Source organism: Montipora capricornis, chromosome 3, assembly GCF_036669925.1.
Source record: "Montipora capricornis isolate CH-2021 chromosome 3, ASM3666992v2, whole genome shotgun sequence".
NCBI classification, from domain to species: domain Eukaryota; kingdom Metazoa; phylum Cnidaria; class Anthozoa; order Scleractinia; family Acroporidae; genus Montipora; species Montipora capricornis.
Genome location: NC_090885.1, coordinates 54971129 through 54988628, shown reverse-complemented (window position 1 = coordinate 54988628; position 17500 = coordinate 54971129). Strand labels below are relative to the sequence as shown.

General features: G+C 37.8%; 1 protein-coding gene and 1 pseudogene across 1 annotated transcript; one reads left to right on the top strand and one right to left on the bottom strand.

Moving 5' to 3' along the window:
* The window catches only part of LOC138043429 (uncharacterized), a 25911-nt pseudogene extending 25339 nt beyond the window's left edge, over nucleotides 1-572 (top strand).
* A 3026-nt stretch (nucleotides 573-3598) lies between these two features.
* On the bottom strand, nucleotides 3599-13564 carry LOC138043428 (E3 ubiquitin-protein ligase TM129-like). Its single transcript, XM_068889690.1, has 4 exons — nucleotides 13319-13564; nucleotides 10358-10508; nucleotides 7733-8210; nucleotides 3599-7175 (listed from the first exon to the last, which is right to left on the bottom strand). The coding sequence occupies exons 1-4, from the start codon at nucleotides 13521-13523 to the stop codon at nucleotides 6918-6920; spliced, it is 1092 nt and encodes a 363-aa protein (XP_068745791.1). The 5' UTR covers nucleotides 13524-13564; the 3' UTR covers nucleotides 3599-6917.
* Nucleotides 13565-17500: the final 3936 nt, after the last annotated feature.

Sequence of the window (17500 nt, the reverse complement as noted above, 5' to 3'; positions counted from 1 at the left end):
TAAGTCCGACGCCTACATTGCTTTTCAGTTCGGCTGCTGCAAATATAGTATCTACGTACTTAACCGGAAGAAAAAGAGAGAAGAAAAATTGGCACTCGTACCTTATCTTCTTGAAGCTGAAGACTACATCAAAGCTGCCATTTCACTGACTAGTAAGGAAAACACACATCATTTAGCAAGGCAATATCGCCAACTAGGATACACAGATTCTCAACTCACATCAGTTAAGAAATCAACGGTGAAAGATGTCATTGATTACTATGACAAGGCAAGAGTACACAATCCAGACATACACATCAATGAGACGAATGTACCATTACAGTTTAGAAACCGGTATAAAAAGGACACTTGAAGTAGCCAGCTGGCCCGTCTAGAGGAAAGCAGGTTGTGCTCTGTAGAAGTAAACAAACAATCATTGGTTGCTAATCATGAGATCGTTTCTTCGGATTTGTTAATTGTAATAAGGTTTTTCTATTTTTAAAATAAGTTAACCTACTCATAGTCATGAGGTTAGACGACACTGCCAGGGTACATATGAATAAAACCAGTGTAATACAAGTAAAGGGAAAAAATGACCAATTATCTGGCTCAGTGTAAAGTAATTAATTTAATTTATTTTTAGCGAGCTTTTGCCTCCTTTAGATTTTTCTCATACATCGTGATTTAAGAACAGTAATTGAAGTTAACGAATTTTGATGAAATTTCATATCATCCTTTAAAAGCCGTATTCACATGCAGGAAATGAAAGTTACAAAATTAAAGCGAGCCCGGCTGAAAAAAATATCCATGCCTGAACGGGATTCATACCCACGCACTGCTTTACCAAGTGAGCTATCAAGCCACTACTGGGAGCTGCGAGTCCATTTCGAGTTCAAGTTATATCCCGTCAAGAGGAGAATGAAATGAATTTACCAATATATGAAATTTCATACATTTCAAGTTAATTTGAATCTCAAAAATTGATTTCTCTGAAACAGTATTAGTAGGCAGAGTAGCATCACGTAACCATTCAACTGATTACTTTCTGCTACAATGATGAGTTTCTTCGTGCAAGTTTAAATGAATTGGTACTTCTTGTGCTCTTCTTAGCCAGAGACTAGACTGATAGCCAAATTATAGGAATTGCAAGGAAGAACAGTGGCAACGCGACAGAACAATCAGTTGAACGTGCAGAAAAACAGTCGACGCGCTGAACGTGCGCGCCATGCATCTTAGTTCATTTTTTTGCCGCGTCGTATACGAAACTAATCTCGTACCCAGATCTCACTCTGTCTCTGGAAATGTGAGATCTGGTAAAGTTCGACAGTACACCATGTTTCATTGGCTACTAAAAAAAGGTTGCGGCAATGCAATCTACGCTCCGGTTGGCTTATTTCGCGGGGCACTTAGTGAAGGTTTGGTTTCGCAAGCTCATGTTCTGTTTTGAATAAATTCCAGTTGTGCGGAGGAAAGTTGTTTTTTCCGACGCCGGAAAAGCTTTACAGTTGAGGAAAATCATTTTAAAAATTTGCGACGTTTGTGTTAATGGTACCGACGAAAGCCCCACGTACCCTGCCACTCAAATAAAGTTCTGCGTAGCTGGCTACGCGGTACGCAGAAAGTAATAAGTTCAAGTTGAAGTATGTAATTTATTTAAAAAAGTGTTTCTCGTTCTTAAAGCGTGACTCGCGAATTAAGTGGTGATCAATTGTGAATTTTACGGTTAGATTAACTACATTTTTCACGAGATCGTGTCAAGAAAATAGCACTCGTTGCAGTGATTAGGTCTAAGCACTCTCTAACATTTTAGCTTTCAATTTACGGTTTGGTTAACTCCACTTTTTACGAGATCGTGTGAAGAAAATAGCACTCGTTTATTGATTAAGCCTAAGCGTTCGTTTCAGTGATTCTGCAATTGCTCCGACAATTCAATAATCTCGACCGTTCAAAAACAATCGCCTGTAGCGCTTCTTTCTAAGGTTTCCTTGTCCTCTGTCCAAAAGAATCTCTTCAAGATTACTCTCGAAATCCATGTTTATTCAGCAAAATCACCCAAAGTACGAACATGCGCAGTGATAGAAAAGCCCGTATTCCGGGCCTCGCTGGCACTGAGCATGCTCGAAATCGAACTTTACCAGATCTCCCTTCCGTATGAACGTGGGAGATCTGGGTACGAGATTAATACGAAACGACAGTTGGGAGTTTAAGGGCCGATTTACACGTATTGTCTGAGCCCGTATTGGGCTCCGTCGCTTCGCGACTCCGCCCAATGCGGAATATATTTTCTCCCAACTAGCCGTCAATATAATGTGGTATTGCCGTCTCAAAATCGCAATTTGTTTGTATTAAACATAACAAAGGAGAAAGTGTGAAGCAGCCAAAGGACGAACATGCTTTCGAGTTGGGGGAGGGGAGGGTTACAAGTGGGTCAGTGGAGGTTATACAGTAATTATAGAAACTAGTTATGAACCTCTGGCTAAATTAATCACATGCCTAACTGTCAAGTAGAAAAAGTTTGTATTCTTTTTTAAACTGTCGAAGGAAAGACACTGAATTTCATAGGTATTGCTTACCAGGTCTGTGATGCCACCACTCTAAAGGCTTGCCAGACCATAATTAGTTCTTGAAAATGGCCTGTACAGGTTTTGATTAGTGGCATACCTGGTATTATAATTATGTACAGCCGAAGTTGGTTGAACTAAATCATCATAGAGAGCAGGGGGTATGTCCTTTTTGTGATACCGTATTTTATGCACAAGAGTGCCTACTTTTAATTTAAAAATATTCTCAAACTTTAAAATTTCTAATAGTGTATAGTACTGTGTGGGACTTTCTCTTTTGTTTGCAAAGAAGATGCAGCGAATACAGTTATTTTGACTTATTTTGATGCCATTAACTTAGTTTGGTATGGGTTACCTTAGCTCATTAATCCATACGTTAGATACAGATAATTATACTCATAGGCACATAATCATGCCTATAAGTAAGCTTAAATAAAATTCCAAGGTTTTTTTTATTATTTTGTTGTTAATGTGCTGGAGCTGAGCATCCCATTTTAGGGTGCTCCTCAATAAAGACACCCAAGAATTTAATCTGGGACTTTTGTTCTATACCATACAAACTGTTATTCTGATATGTTTTCCTCTTAGGTGAAGTAATCATCATGTGATTGGTCTTCTTAAAATTAATGAACAGCATATTTGCTGCAAAAATTTTAAGACCTCTCAAAGTTCTTCATTAATAACTGATTGTAATTGTTCGGGGTCTTTTGAAGAATAAAACATATTTATATCATCTACAAACATGCTAAAAGTTAATTTATTAGAAGACCTAGGCAAATCGTTAATTAATATACAATAGAAACAAGAGTGGACCTAGAGTCCGTATTTTATTTTACTAAGAAACATTTTCTTTTTCATTTTTTTTTTGAAAAAAGCTCTTCGGAACTGAGAATAAGGACTATGCAGTGACAACCCAACTGCAACAGCAACGCGAAATAAAAACAGTAGTGCTAACAACGAGGAAACGTCTGTTGCGCGTGGGTTTAACATTTCTCACCGTGAAATAACCAAATGAAAGGGTTTGTGTGGAAAAGGTATACACACGATCAAGAATAGTTTAATCTTCTTTATTTCACCGTTTATATTACTTTAGTTATACAATACTACATCCACATTTTACAACGCCGGAACAAGATGGACTTTTATATCGTAAAATAGTTCGCTCAAATGTTATTTTGAAGTGACGCCCTAGCTCGTTGACGATTCCGCCGCGGTTGCAACTCCCTGTAAACTTTGAGTTAAAGGAAAGCCTTTGACAGTCATATGTTAGATTTTCCACTTGTGCATTTCACTTCCTATTGTTGTTGTAATTTAGGTACTACAGTCGAACCTGTATATAACGGCCACCCTCGGGACTTGAGAAACTGGCCGCTTAATACAGGATCACTAAAAATACTCACTGGGCGTGGTCTAATGTCAATTTTAATGGCGTATCATACAAATACACTTCATGCAAGGAAACAATAAAACAATCAACACTCTTTCAAGCGATCTACTGGCTTTAAAGTAGTAATAGGGTAGGATCAATTACGAAGTCTTAAAAATTTGGACATGTACGTCTGGCGCTTCAGCACTTGAAACGTTTGTTTGCAGAGCAAGTCGTTATTAACTGTCAATTTTGTGGGCACTGATAGCTACTGGAGCGGCTTTAAACATTTCTCGCCTTATTGGCTACCAAATTAGCGGCGGACGTTTTGTAAAACATCCCACTGTTGACTCATAATCTGATGTGGCTCACTTGGAAAGTTCTTTCTACAGCTAAAATATGACAAAGGAACTTCTTCACGTCTATTTTTATATGCGTCGGTACCATGCATACTTGAGTATATGGGAGCCAAAAGTCGATGAGATGTACGCATTGAAACGAGAACCGCAAAATAAGGAAGACTTGAATATTGTGGCAATTGTTCGCCCAAAATTACGGAAATCTAGTGTTACACCGAGAGTTACAAGATCTGGACGTGGCAAAACCGCTTCCAAACCATATTCTCACCCTAATGAAATGATGGACGATTATGAAGTGATTGGATAGGTACCTAAGTTGATGGCATTGTGGCTAACCAAATTTTTGAAACGGCCTACAAACAAAGGGAAAGTTACGGTGAAAGGGCAAGCGAGTTAACAGAGGTGGAGGTTTAACTTATGACCTCAAAATCCCTTGCGAGTACAGGTTTGAAGGCGACTCATTCTCCATTACACAACAAGCTAATTGAAGAGGAATTTCTATCTGAAGAGTGAAGCATATCTTCAAAGGGATCATTTTTTTGCTTTTGTGATTTTGTACTGTACTTAAGCACATTGCGGGCATCTGCAAAGCGTTAACGACACTAAGGAGCAGTTTACAGTATCTTTGCAAATGATATTTTTTTTATAGTCAGGCCTTCTGATATTACGCGATGGTGCGATTTCGCACAATCGACCTCAAATCGCATCCGATCGCACAATTCACGAAAAATCGCATAACTCACAAAAGGACGCACAAAATTCATAACATGAAACATAAATCAACACGTGTCTTAGAAATTCCTGCATAAATACGCCATTTTTAAGGTGATTTATCTTGGAAAAAGGCTAAAAACCCTTTGTTCACCTTCGATTTCGTAAACATTCGAAGTTGAAGGCTTTATTTTTCATGTCGGGGACCTGGTACGAGTCTCCTTCTATTGGTGCAACACAAACACGCCCTTACATACACACCACTGAAATGACACAGTTGCCTTCTTAGAGAAGAGATTTGTGAAAAATAAGCGGAGTTGTAAGTTTTTCGGCAAAATGTCGTTTCTTTCGTTGAAAACTGATAAAAACTTACTCATGGATAAGTTTGTTGTGAAAACACTCGCTTTTTCTTCGACGAAGAAGGAAGTTCCCACCTTCCGCCCAATCTGACAGCTCACGATCGAGCAAGAAAGTACCTCACAGGTTCGCTCCTCGTGGACGATGGACTGATGTTTTTCTCGTCGTGCAATATTAGGACCTTTTATACGAGAGAAAATAAGCCGCGGCTTACTCTGGCCATGGTGTACAAAATACGCAAAAGGAACTATTTATACGAATATATATTCCCAGGTCAATATAAGCCGCGGCTTGAAAAAGACGTGAACGTAGATTTTGTACCATTTATACGGGGTGAACATTCGAGTCTTCTGTAAGCCGCGGCTTATTTTCTCTCGTATAAATGGGGGTATGGCCCTATTGTTATTGACCATCTTCGGAAGTTCGTGATTGACAAGCACCTTGATCATTAATTTGGCATGTTACCGATAGTGCAGAAGACCTCATTTTTTTTATTTATCCCAACTAATGTCGATCGAGATACATAATTACTGTTCCTTTGTGTTCAAAATGTCTTTAGGGCAGCAAAAAAGTGTTTTTCTTAACCTGAAACCTTATAAAACAAGCTTAAAATTGCTGAGAAAAAAATCGCATAATTTACATTATTTATCGCATAATTGGCCTTTCTAATCGCACAATCTGCCCTGAAAAAATCGCATAATTTGCATTTTTTAATCGCACCCTATCAGAACGCCTGTATAGTGACGATGGATTACATTTTAAAAACAATAAAACACCACATAAAATGACATACGGCTTAGATTCCGTTCAGGGGTGGCCGCTTAATACAGGTAAAAATAACAAAGAAAGACAAACATGGGACTGCCACAGGGTGGCAGCGGCCGCTTAATAGAGGTGGCCGCCTAATACAGGTAACAAATAAGGCGTTTGTATGAGCGAAAAATCGGGACTTTGAAAACTGGTCGCTTAATAGAGGGTGGCCGCTTAATACAGGGCCGTTATATACAGGTTCGACTGTAGTACCTCTTAATCCATGTAATCTTAACATTTTGATAAAGGAAATCATACTCTATCATACTTATGCCGCGATGGCATCCCTCTTTCAAGCAATCGAATGTAAACTCTCATTGTACCTGAAGAAGGCTGGAAATCATAACCAGTCTTCGCTTTGTCTTATCACTCAAAATACCAAAGAAAATGTAAAGAAGATAACTTACTTCATGCAAGATTTAGTTGTTTCACTTTGAATAGGGGGATGTGAGCTGATGTATAAACTGGGACATAAGATAAGATTGGAGTAAAACTGAAATGATGCCCAAAAACGTACGGATCGGGTTACGTCGAAATCCATACCTCATGACTTAATTTCAGCCTTATTTGTTCGTTCAATGTCCTTGTCTGATGATAGAGATTTGTCATTTCCAGTACTGCACCATAATATACCCGGGGCAGCGTCAAGGGTCAAAAGTACCAACAACGGATTTTAAGGTCCCGTGTGTGATCCATATTTCCGAGGGTTTAACACTTGTTCCTTCCTTTGACTTGATACTCATGAATTCCCTTTAATTTTGCAATCAACCAATATCAGTTGCTTCTGGAAATCAAGCAAACATCCAGCATGCAAAACTTTGCGCGACACGTTGGACAGGGAGATGTACTGGCCAGCCACCCTTCAGGCTCATGTTGATCTTGTCGACTTGCATACCATTTGCCCATACAGTCAATACACCACATTGGTCGACAGTAACAAGGTACACACTCTCCTTCTCCAGCTGTAGCACACAGCTTCCGAAGTTTGATGTCAGCTGGTGCTTGCATGCATCCAATGCACGGCTCAGGATCCTTTTGTTTATAAGAAAAAGATGGTAATAAACCAAAGATTTGATGATGATAAAATTATTCAAGGCCTTTTTAGAATGACAATCCCATTTGCCTGTCCTTTTTTTTAAAATTTGATTTAGGTTTTACCAGAAAGTGGCCAAAAGCTTGTGCGACAAAGTGTAGTTACTCCGCAAAACTTGAGGGGACCACCTTGAGGGGGAAAATGAGGTGACTTTTTTCACCTCATTCAAGGGCTGTTCACACATCAGAAAAACAATTTCAATAGGTACAGCTGTAGAACATTATTTTATACTGGTTGTTTTATTTAAAGGTTCTTCCAACCTGGAGGTGTGGTAATATTACGAGGACGATACCTCCTCTTTTTTCACTTTTTTTATATTAAGGTTGCCTTTGAGTTTTGTGTATAATCTGCAATAAAATGACCAAAATTCAATTACCTTTTAAAATTCTTACGTTTAATCCTCTAGTTTAAACTCTGATTCTCTTAGTATAGCTCTCACTTTGAGAAAGATTCAGAGGTACTCATTTCCTACCCTGCAACAGTGCGAATAACAAACCTCTTCTCCTTCTTGTAGCTGGTATCTTTCATTTTGAGATACTTGCTCCTTGAAGGCATCGATAAACCTGTCACTAAGTGACTGATGTATAACAACATTCCTAGCATTTCTTATCGGCGCTTGCAACTTTTCTCTCAGGTCTCCATAATCTGTAGAATTGAGTCTGATTACAAAGGATTTAACCCCAGGAGTGATGCTTGCCACTCTTATGTTCAGGAATTGTACAGCCACACTGCTCTCATGTGAGATGTCATGGTCCTCGGCATGAATGATTGACAGGTGGACATCAGGTTGATGAGCAATGTCAACTTTATAGGCAGAGCATTTTATTATCCAAGAGTCTGTAATGTATAAGCTTGTACCACCAATTATGGAGGAGAATTTTGTAATCCGTCGGAATTCTATGTTTACACTTGAAGCCACTGCTCTCCAAGGGCTGCCATGTTTTAATAAGAGCTGGGCAAATGGATGCTTTGACCTGCAAATATCAATGTTTTAATCACAAAGATACCATTGATGTCAGTGACTGTTACAAATGTGCCAACTACAGCATTATTGCCATTTTAACAAAGGGGCTCTTTTGTAACAGTAGGCACATTTGTAAAGCAAAACGTTTTCTCAAAAGATAATGTTGCCAAGAGCATACTAAACTTTGAGATTGTTTACATGCAGTAAAGGATTCAGGACTGATGCAGCATAAAAAAACCAAATTTCTGAAAAAAAAAGCAACAACTAGCCCGTGGGGGAGGAAAGAGAGCTTGCACAGGTCTCTCATAAATTTTCGTTTCTACCATGACTTTGTTACTCTATATGAAAGATAACTAAGATAGGTTGTGATCCACTGGAATCAGCTGTTTCATCTCTCGATCTGCAGCCAAATTAATTATGGGCAAACGAGAATGAGGTTTCCCAAATTAAAAAAGAATTTTCCAACAGCTGGAGAGTGCATGCCTCTTTAAAATACCATACACATAAAATCAACAGTGGCACCACTCAAGCTTTTGCAACTATTTCAATGTGGCTGGATACCTGATAAAAAAGGTTTATCACCCAAATAGGGTTAAACTAACCTAAAGAAGAAGTTGATTGCAAAAGAATGTAACAAATGACTAAGAGAACTTACTGGTATATTGACATTATCAGGGACCTTCAGATCAAAGGACAAGGAAGAGTATGCGTTTTCGATACTGAGCATGCACATAAGGTTTGGAGGCTGACATTTTTCAAAGTGCGCGCATTCAAAACGGAAAACACATACACTGTACTCATAGTAGGCCTTGTCCTGCGATCTAAAGGTCCCTATTATATTATTACATGACTGACCAACATTCACTCAGAAAGGAATGTGACAGAAAGACAGCAGTACATCTTAATAATAATTTGATCATTATTAATAATTATTATTATGCTTAAAAAATATTATTATAATCAATATTACTATAAGCATAATAATAAAAATTATAATTATTATTATTACTGTTATTATTATTGTAAAATTCAAATAGTAGAAAAAGGAGACTTAAAAAGAACATGTCAACAATACCAGGGCTTGAAATTGCAACCAATACAGTCGCATTTGCGACTGAATTTTTTCCCTTTGCGACTAAAAAATCTGGAGAAGTCGCAAATTTGCGACTTGTTCTCATCTTCGCTCTTTCGAAACAAAAGAATTAGTAGCAGTTGCCACTTTGCTGCTCTTTTTACTAAAATAAATGAAGAAATGACAAAATTATTTTGTTTCTCGCCTTGAGTTTTCTTTCAATCTGAAGATAGCGTAATTGTAGCGTAATTTCGCTGCGATGTTGCGTGCACAACTCCATTCCTTCAATATCATTCGCCATTTTCAGCGGTTTACTTCAACACAAGTATTGTGGGCTCATATTTTGTTTTGCTACACCGCTGACAACACAATGCAGCGCGATGATTTTGCGACTAAAATTTTCGAAATTGCGACTACATTTTCGTATCTTGTCGCAAAATTGCGACTGGATTTTTTCGCAAATTTCAAGCCCTGAATAATAAATCAATAATAATAATAATAATAATAACATTTATTTCTATAGCACAAATTCAACAATACAGTTTTCAAATGTGCTTAACAACAAGTATATTACAAGATATGTACACTTAGTCTAATAAAATATATAAATGTGTATAAAATATAAAATGATACTTGAAGCAAAAATACTAGAGGAATAAGAAGTAAGTAATAAACATAAATATAATTATAAAATTTAATTTAATCTAATGTCTGTTCTTGAATAAATTAAAGTTATCAATCTGTCTTATAATCAATGGTAATGTATTTCACAGTTTAGGTGCGGCAGCAATAAATGCCGGATCACCAATTGTAGCCAATTGTAGCCAACGTTTTAAAGTTTGTTTAAATCAAGCGTGTTAGACAAGTACCATGCGAACATGTTAGGGCCGTGCCGTGCATGTGCGATCACCTCATTCACAATTTATAATTAGATATAATGTAAAATGACTGAAAAGTCAAAGCATTCACGTGGGTGGGAATATAATATCATAAAGTCAAATAAGAGCCAGAGATAAAGCTGTACTTTGTCTTTTCACCCACTAATATACATTACTCTGATGGAATAAAAGACTTTTTCAGCGTACCAATATTTCCAAGACCAGTATCGTGCACAAAGAGCACCACAAAGTGAGATACTCAGGCAAAGTAGAAGAGATGCATTTTCAGCAAGTCCTGTCCTTGCTGGTTCAAATAAATGAAGATCAGGTGATACCAGTCCCAAACAAACGTAATAACCTGAGACAGAAAAATACCAAGGTGACATACAATTCTATTTACCTCACACTATGAGAGAAACAAATCTAAACTACATGTACCAATGAATACACTCTGAAGTTGCATTTGTGCCAAACACTATCTCTTCCTTCAAGAGAAAAAAAAATTGATGAAATACTGTAATAGAGAATATTACTTGGCTGCATGGGGATACCAACTAATTTTTTATCTTCGAGTGCTGATAGTATCAAGAGGTCAGAGATAAATCATGATAATTGGAGATTGAGCCATAAAAATCTTAATGTACATGTAAACAGACAAATATTATTACAGCACAATAGTATCTTATGATGAAGCTGGCCAGGGTAAGCTTGCTTTTTGTTGGCTAATCTTGTTAGTTACCATGATGATACCCATGTCCTCACATGTGAAAGATACAGCTGTAAAAATAGTATCTTCACTGTATGTGATGATGATATTATTTTTTTGGTGAAGAGGAAAATCCTCAGCTAGCACTTCATCAGTATCCAAATGTATATACAATTCATGTAATATACACTGTAAGACTTTCAACTACATACTACCTACATGTACATGTATAATCAGTGGCAAAAAATCTTGGGATGGCCACCTTTTACGCTTGGTTTTCTTACTTATTTTCAACAATTACCCCCTCTCCCCCAGAACAATGTTGCCAATCGTAAACAGGCATTTCTTAGTCCAACATTGATTCGGGGGAGGGAGACTTCTATTTTGAAGCTTCTAGTGGGCTGTGAGGTTTTCAGGCCCATCCTTGCATTACTGTCTCAACTACTTTTGCCATCGATTTGTACATATAGCATCTCATTATTATTAACAGCAAACCAGAGTAGTACAGTAAAAAGTAATGTAAAAGTTATCCTTGCACTTATCTGGACAATTTAAGCAATTTGTCTCTTATAAACAGCTGGAAAATTCAGTGGGATTCAAACCCATGACCTCTGTGATGCTGGTGCATTGTTCTATCAACTGAGCTATGAGCCCAACAAATTTACCTGTTGTTGTACTAACCTGCAACATCTATAACAGACAAATGCTTAAACTGTCCAGTTAAGTGAGAGGATCACCTCTACATTTCGTCTATAACCCAAATTTCTAAATACATTTCTTTCATTCATTGAGTCCTTTCACAGGAAAAAATAATTATACCCAACAAATTGACCTGCTCCCAACTGTGTGGCTTCATAGCTCAATTGGTAGAGCATTGCAAAGGCAGCGCAGAGGTCATGGGTCCAAATCCAGTTGAAGCCACCTGTAGACCACACTTCAAATAATAATAATAATAATAATATATTTTTTTTAATAATAAATAATAATCTTTATTTGCCAAGTAAAACTGAAAATAGATTACATCAAAAAAATGAAGGGTAATTCTTGAAAATTGAATATGTACAATTACAAAAACTGTCTTATTAATAACTAATAATAACAGTTTTCATTAATAATAATAATAATAATAATAATAATAATAATAATAATAATAATAATAATAATAATAATAATAATAATAATAATAGTTATATAAATTTCAAATTTCTTTCAAACTCAAACTCAAACTCAAACTCAAGCATTATTAATTTCTGTAAAACAATAAACTAATTTGCATTGATGGAAAATCCTTTTATTTCAAGATGTTGCAAGAAAAAGGTATTCTTAGACTTGGAGACTTACTAGATGAAAATAATGATCTTATTATTGAAAGTACACGTAAGTTAAGAGAGCTAAATATCTCACCACTGGATGCTTTTAGGCTTATGTCTGTGATCAACGCACTTCCTTCAGAATAGCATGAAAAACTCAAAGCATGTGCACACGGTATTTGCAACGAACCCTTTGTTATACAAGATCAATGCAAACTAATTTTAAATGGCCAAATAGTTCAAATCAAGTCTGTTGTGTTTAAGACTATTAACAAAGAGCTTCAGAGTAGAGTAATCATTGCGCTGACTGCTCAGTTATAATCATCAATTCCCAGGTGACATCTTGGATTGGAAAAAAAATAGATAGCCTGAAAACGTTACCCTATATTGGGATATTTATTGCAAAAATTAACCCTTTGACGCCCAAACCGGCCTAAACAGGCCAGACTTTATTCTGTCTAACGCCACTGAGACGATTTTACTTACAAGTCAAAGGGGAACCCCTTGGAGTTAATTGGGTTAATATAGCACATCAACTTGAGACAATGATTGCCAAGTCAAACATTGATCGACAGTCTCTGCTCATTACTTGATGTGGGGCAAATATGTAAATATTCTATCAGTCTGATATTTTTGTATTGTACATGTATCTTGTGTATTGTTTTAGTCTATTAAGATGCCCTTAAGGCTTAGGAAAGTGGTGTATTTGTGTGTGTGTGTATCATAAGTGTAGAATAAATTAAATGTGACTTATGTGGATTAATGTAAGGTTCTCTGTACAGTAGATGTAATTAATATGAACAAATAAACAGTATTAAAATACAGAAAAAAAGGTAGTTGTAGTAGTAATAATTAAGTGCAGTAGTAGAAAGCAGTAAAACCAATCAGGGAGTGGTATAGTAAAAGCAAACAAATAGTAGTAAATCAGGGTAGCATCAAACTACATGTACACGTACAATGTATGTCCAATGAACAGCAGTCCAGTTCGTTTCATGTCACGCAAAAATCAAACATTGCGTGACTTCCCAATCGTGGGAAAAATATTTACATGAGAACACATGGAATTTTCCAGTGAGGTATTCAGCAACAAGGCTAACGTATTCAACAACAAGTGTGTAACATTTTGATTAAAAAGCAAGGAAAATGTAATACCTAAAGGTAGCAATGAGTGAAGGAGAAGTGTAGCAGTTGTCCTCTTCAAATGATAACCAACAAAATCTATATCCTCGCTGCCTAAGTAACTGGATAGAATATTTTGCACAGTTAACCCAGCACTAACAAACTCTCTTGGCGGCGCGATGAAACACAACGAAACGAGAACATAAGCAATCGTAAACACAACGACCATCTCTTCCATTTTGGATTTGCCACGTTCATGGCTAAAGTAGACTGGTCACTAGTTTAAAAAGGGCATGGCTGCTGGTGAAATGCCGTTGGCCACAAAATATGTGGGCTCAGTTTATAAAATGGCTGGCGAAAACAGGGATTTTCGGTAACTAATTGGTGTAGCCACTCATATAGTGGTCCGGTGTAGTCACTCATATAGTGGTCCCAGGGGGCGTACTTAACTATGCTTAATCATCCCTAGCCGTACCTAAGCAACCCTAGCCGTACTTAAGCATCCCTAAGCGTACCCAAGCATCCTTCTTCATCCCTAGCCGTACTTAAGCATCCTTAATCATCCCTAGCCGTACCTAAGCATCCCTAACCGTACTTAATTATAAGCATCCTTAATCATCCTTAGCCGTACTTACGCATCCCTAAGCGTACTTAAGCATCCTTCTTCATCCCTAGCGCGTACTTAAGCATCCCTAACCGTACTTAAGCATCCTTAATCATCCCTAGCCGTACTTAAAGTGCTACTGTGATCAAATTTTTATCCCTTGAGTTTTTTGGTTTATCACATAGAGTACCATGAAACATTAAAAACGCTGTTTACCGTTTGGAAATATCTGCATTGGTTCCAGAGATATTTAAGTTTGAAAAATGCGTTAAATATGCAAATGAGAAGGCTGATGACGTCATTCACCCAACCCAGTAGAACATCAAGAATATAAATAGAGCTATCCCGGTCAATTTGCAACAGAGACCATTGAAACTTGGTGAGCTGATAGTTCTGAAGGCAACACACCTACGACTGTAAAGAAATTGTTTCCCAAGGCAACTCACTCTTTTCCAGTCCCCTCCAACCTGATTTCAATATTTTGGTGATCTCAGGCTAGAAATACATTTACCAAGGCCACAAACTCGACCTAACATCTTTATATGCTGGCAGGATCATGCAGATGAGGCACCATTTGCAAATATCAAAACAGAACGCCAAAGGTGGTCTGCAAAGCTTTTAATATCAGGGAGGTCTGGAACCCAGTATGTTGCCATGGTAACAAAAATGGTACGCTCATATTGTGGAACACATTTACTAGAATCTTAGTGCAAAGAACCAAGTATTTCTGATACAAATTGGCTGAGATATCTTTCTCCATCATACTTGATCACTTGGCTAATGTGCATATTAAAAAAACTTGAATATCTCCAGAACAAAAAGAGATATTTGAAAATGGTAAACAGCATTCTTCTTCTCGTACAGACTACGTGTTTATGTGCCCAAATGGCTTCGATAGGGAAGATTCAAATTTCGTCACAGTAGCACTTTAAGCATCCATAGCCGTACTTAAGCATCCTTAGACATCCCTAGCCGTACCTAAGCATCCCTAGCCGTACCTAACCATCCCTAACCGTAGATAAGCATCCCTAACCGTACTTAAGCATCCTTTATCATCCCTAGCCGTACTTAAGCATCCCTAGCCGTACTTAACCATCCCCCTAGCCGTACCTAAGCATCCCTAACCGTACTTAAGCATCCTTTATCATCCCTAGCCATACGTAAGCATCCCTAACCGTACTTAAGCTTCCTTAATCATCCTTAGCCGTACTTAAGCATCCCTAAGCGTACTTAAGCATCCTTCTTCATCCCTAGCCGCACTTAAGCATCCTTAATCATCCCTAGCCGTACCTAAGCATCCCTAGCTGTACTTAAGTATCCCCAAGCATACTTAAGCATCCTTCTTCATTCCTAGCCGTACTTAAGCATCCTTCTTCATCCCTAGCCGTACTTAAGCATCCTTAATCATCCCTAGCCGTACCTAAGCATCCCTAGCTGTTCTTAAGCATCCTTCTTCATCCCTAGCTTTACTTGAGCATCCTTAATTATCCCTAGCCGTACTTAAGGACGGTGCCTACTATTGTTACTGCACATACGTTCTGCGCATCTTGAGATACTCGGATTTCCTATCGGTGATGCTTACTAATACAGGGATATATTTGCGCAGTTTAAAACTATCCGGAAAAAGTAGATCTTAGTAAGTACACTTGGTATCCAAAAAGAAAATTGGGGGTAACCATGCATTTTTGAGAGATAATTAAGCTTCCATTTGAGAAAGAACGCCACACATTGCTTTGTATTTTAAAGCCTTTTACAAAGATTATTCATGAATTATCTTTGAAAAATGCATGGTTACCCTAATTTTCTTTTTGGATTTTAATAACACTTGTTAAGATCTACATTTCCTGCATAATCACACACCGGGGCAAAAATATTGTTAATTAGTAGGCACCGTCTTTAAGCATCCCTAAGCGTACTTAAGCATACGTAATCATCCCTAGTCGTACTTAAGCATCCCTAAACGTACTTAAGCATAGTTAATCATCCCTAGCCGTACTTAAGCATCCCTAACCGTACTTAAGCATCCTTAATCATCCCTAGCCGTACTTAAGCATCCTTAGACATCCCTAGCCGTACCTAAGCATCCCTAGCCGTACCTAACCATCCCTAGCCGTACCTAAGCATCCCTAACCGTACTTAAGCATCCTTCTTCATTCCTAGCCGTACTTAAGCATCCTTCTTCATCCCTAGCCGTACTTAAGCATCCTTAATCATCCCTAGCCGTACCTAAGCATCCCTAGCTGTTTTTAAGCATCCCTAAGCGTACTTAAGCATCCTTCTTCATCCCTAGCCTTACTTGAGCATCCTTAATCATCCCTAGCCGTACTTACGCATCCCTAAGCGTACTTAAGCATACGTAATCATCCCTAGCCGTACTTAAGCATCCCTAACCGTACTGAAGCATCCTTAATTATCCCTAGCCGTACTTAAGCATCCCTAAGCGTACGTAAGCATAGTTAATCATCCCTAGCCGTACTTAAGCATCCCTAACCGTACTTAAGCATCCTTAATCATCCATAGCCGTACTTAAGCATCCTTAATCATCCCTAGCCGTACCTAAGCATCCCTAACCGTACCTAAGCATCCCTAAGCGTACTAAAGCATCCTTCAGTCATCCCTAGCCGTACTCAACTATCCTTACTCCGTACCTTTATTGCTTACCGTTGGCGGTTCTGAAAGAAAATAACCAGTCTAATTTATTTAATACTTTTAGATGCGAGTTTACTGTGTCAATCATCGAGGGCGGAAAATATTCTAAGCAAATGTTTGCGTGCAACATATGTACGTGGCCCAGTGATATAGCGTGATGCTATACTTGGGAAAAGAGTGGGTACGTAGGGGGACATTGGGATTTTCGGTTTTGCGCTTTTGGCTGTTTTTTTAGATCGGTTTTCGGTTTTTGTGCCAAAAGACTTCGGTTTTTCCGTTTTGATGTTCATTGCGGTTTGTGGATTTTTTGTTTCTTAGCATCTGGTTTTCGGTTTTTGTAGAAAATACGAGCGGTTTTTTGGTTTTTTTATCCGATGTGCTTTTGGGTTTTCCTATTTTGTCCTATTTGAGTTCCGGTTTCTCTTAGATTTGAGCGGCAATTAAACTCAAGTAGAGTGTTATTTATTTATTTTATTTATTTAATATTTATTTAACCACGGTGCAATATCAGCAATATAAAAAACCATATGTACAATTAAAAATTTAAAACCAAATATAGATAAAACTATGTAAAGTACATTAACTATCTTACTCAATATCATACAATAAAAGCTGCTTTCAATCAGTCGTTTGAATTGATTGAGGGACTCTGCTTTCCTTAGTTCTAATGGCAAACTGTTCCACAAAACTGCGCCACTATAGCTTATGCTGTTTTTTGTAGTAGTTTGTGCGTGGTTGCGGAACATTTACCATATTCACATAGTCTCTCAAACAAAAATCAGAATCGCCTTGGACAAATTTCGAGCAGAGAAAAAAAGGTGCTAGTCCCTGTAGGGACTTAAATACCATTGTTGCTCTTTTCAATTCCTTTGAGAGACTAGGGATCTCCATCTTAAGGGTTCAAATAAACTGTTGACATCAGTGCCATAGTTAGAGTAGGACAAGACACGGGCTGCTCTGGT

Bases quoted from the DNA above. Each gene is read 5' to 3' on its own strand.
- LOC138043428 (XM_068889690.1), bottom strand. From the start codon at position 13,523: ATGGAAGAGATGGTCGTTGTGTTTACGATTGCTTATGTTCTCGTTTCG. The intron at 10,509-13,318 runs GTATTACATTTT...TTTCTGTCTCAG, and splicing joins TCACTCATTGCTACCTTTAG to GTTATTACGTTTGTTTGGGA. The intron at 8,211-10,357 runs GTACGCTGAAAA...TGATATTTGCAG, and splicing joins TACTGGTCTTGGAAATATTG to GTCAAAGCATCCATTTGCCC.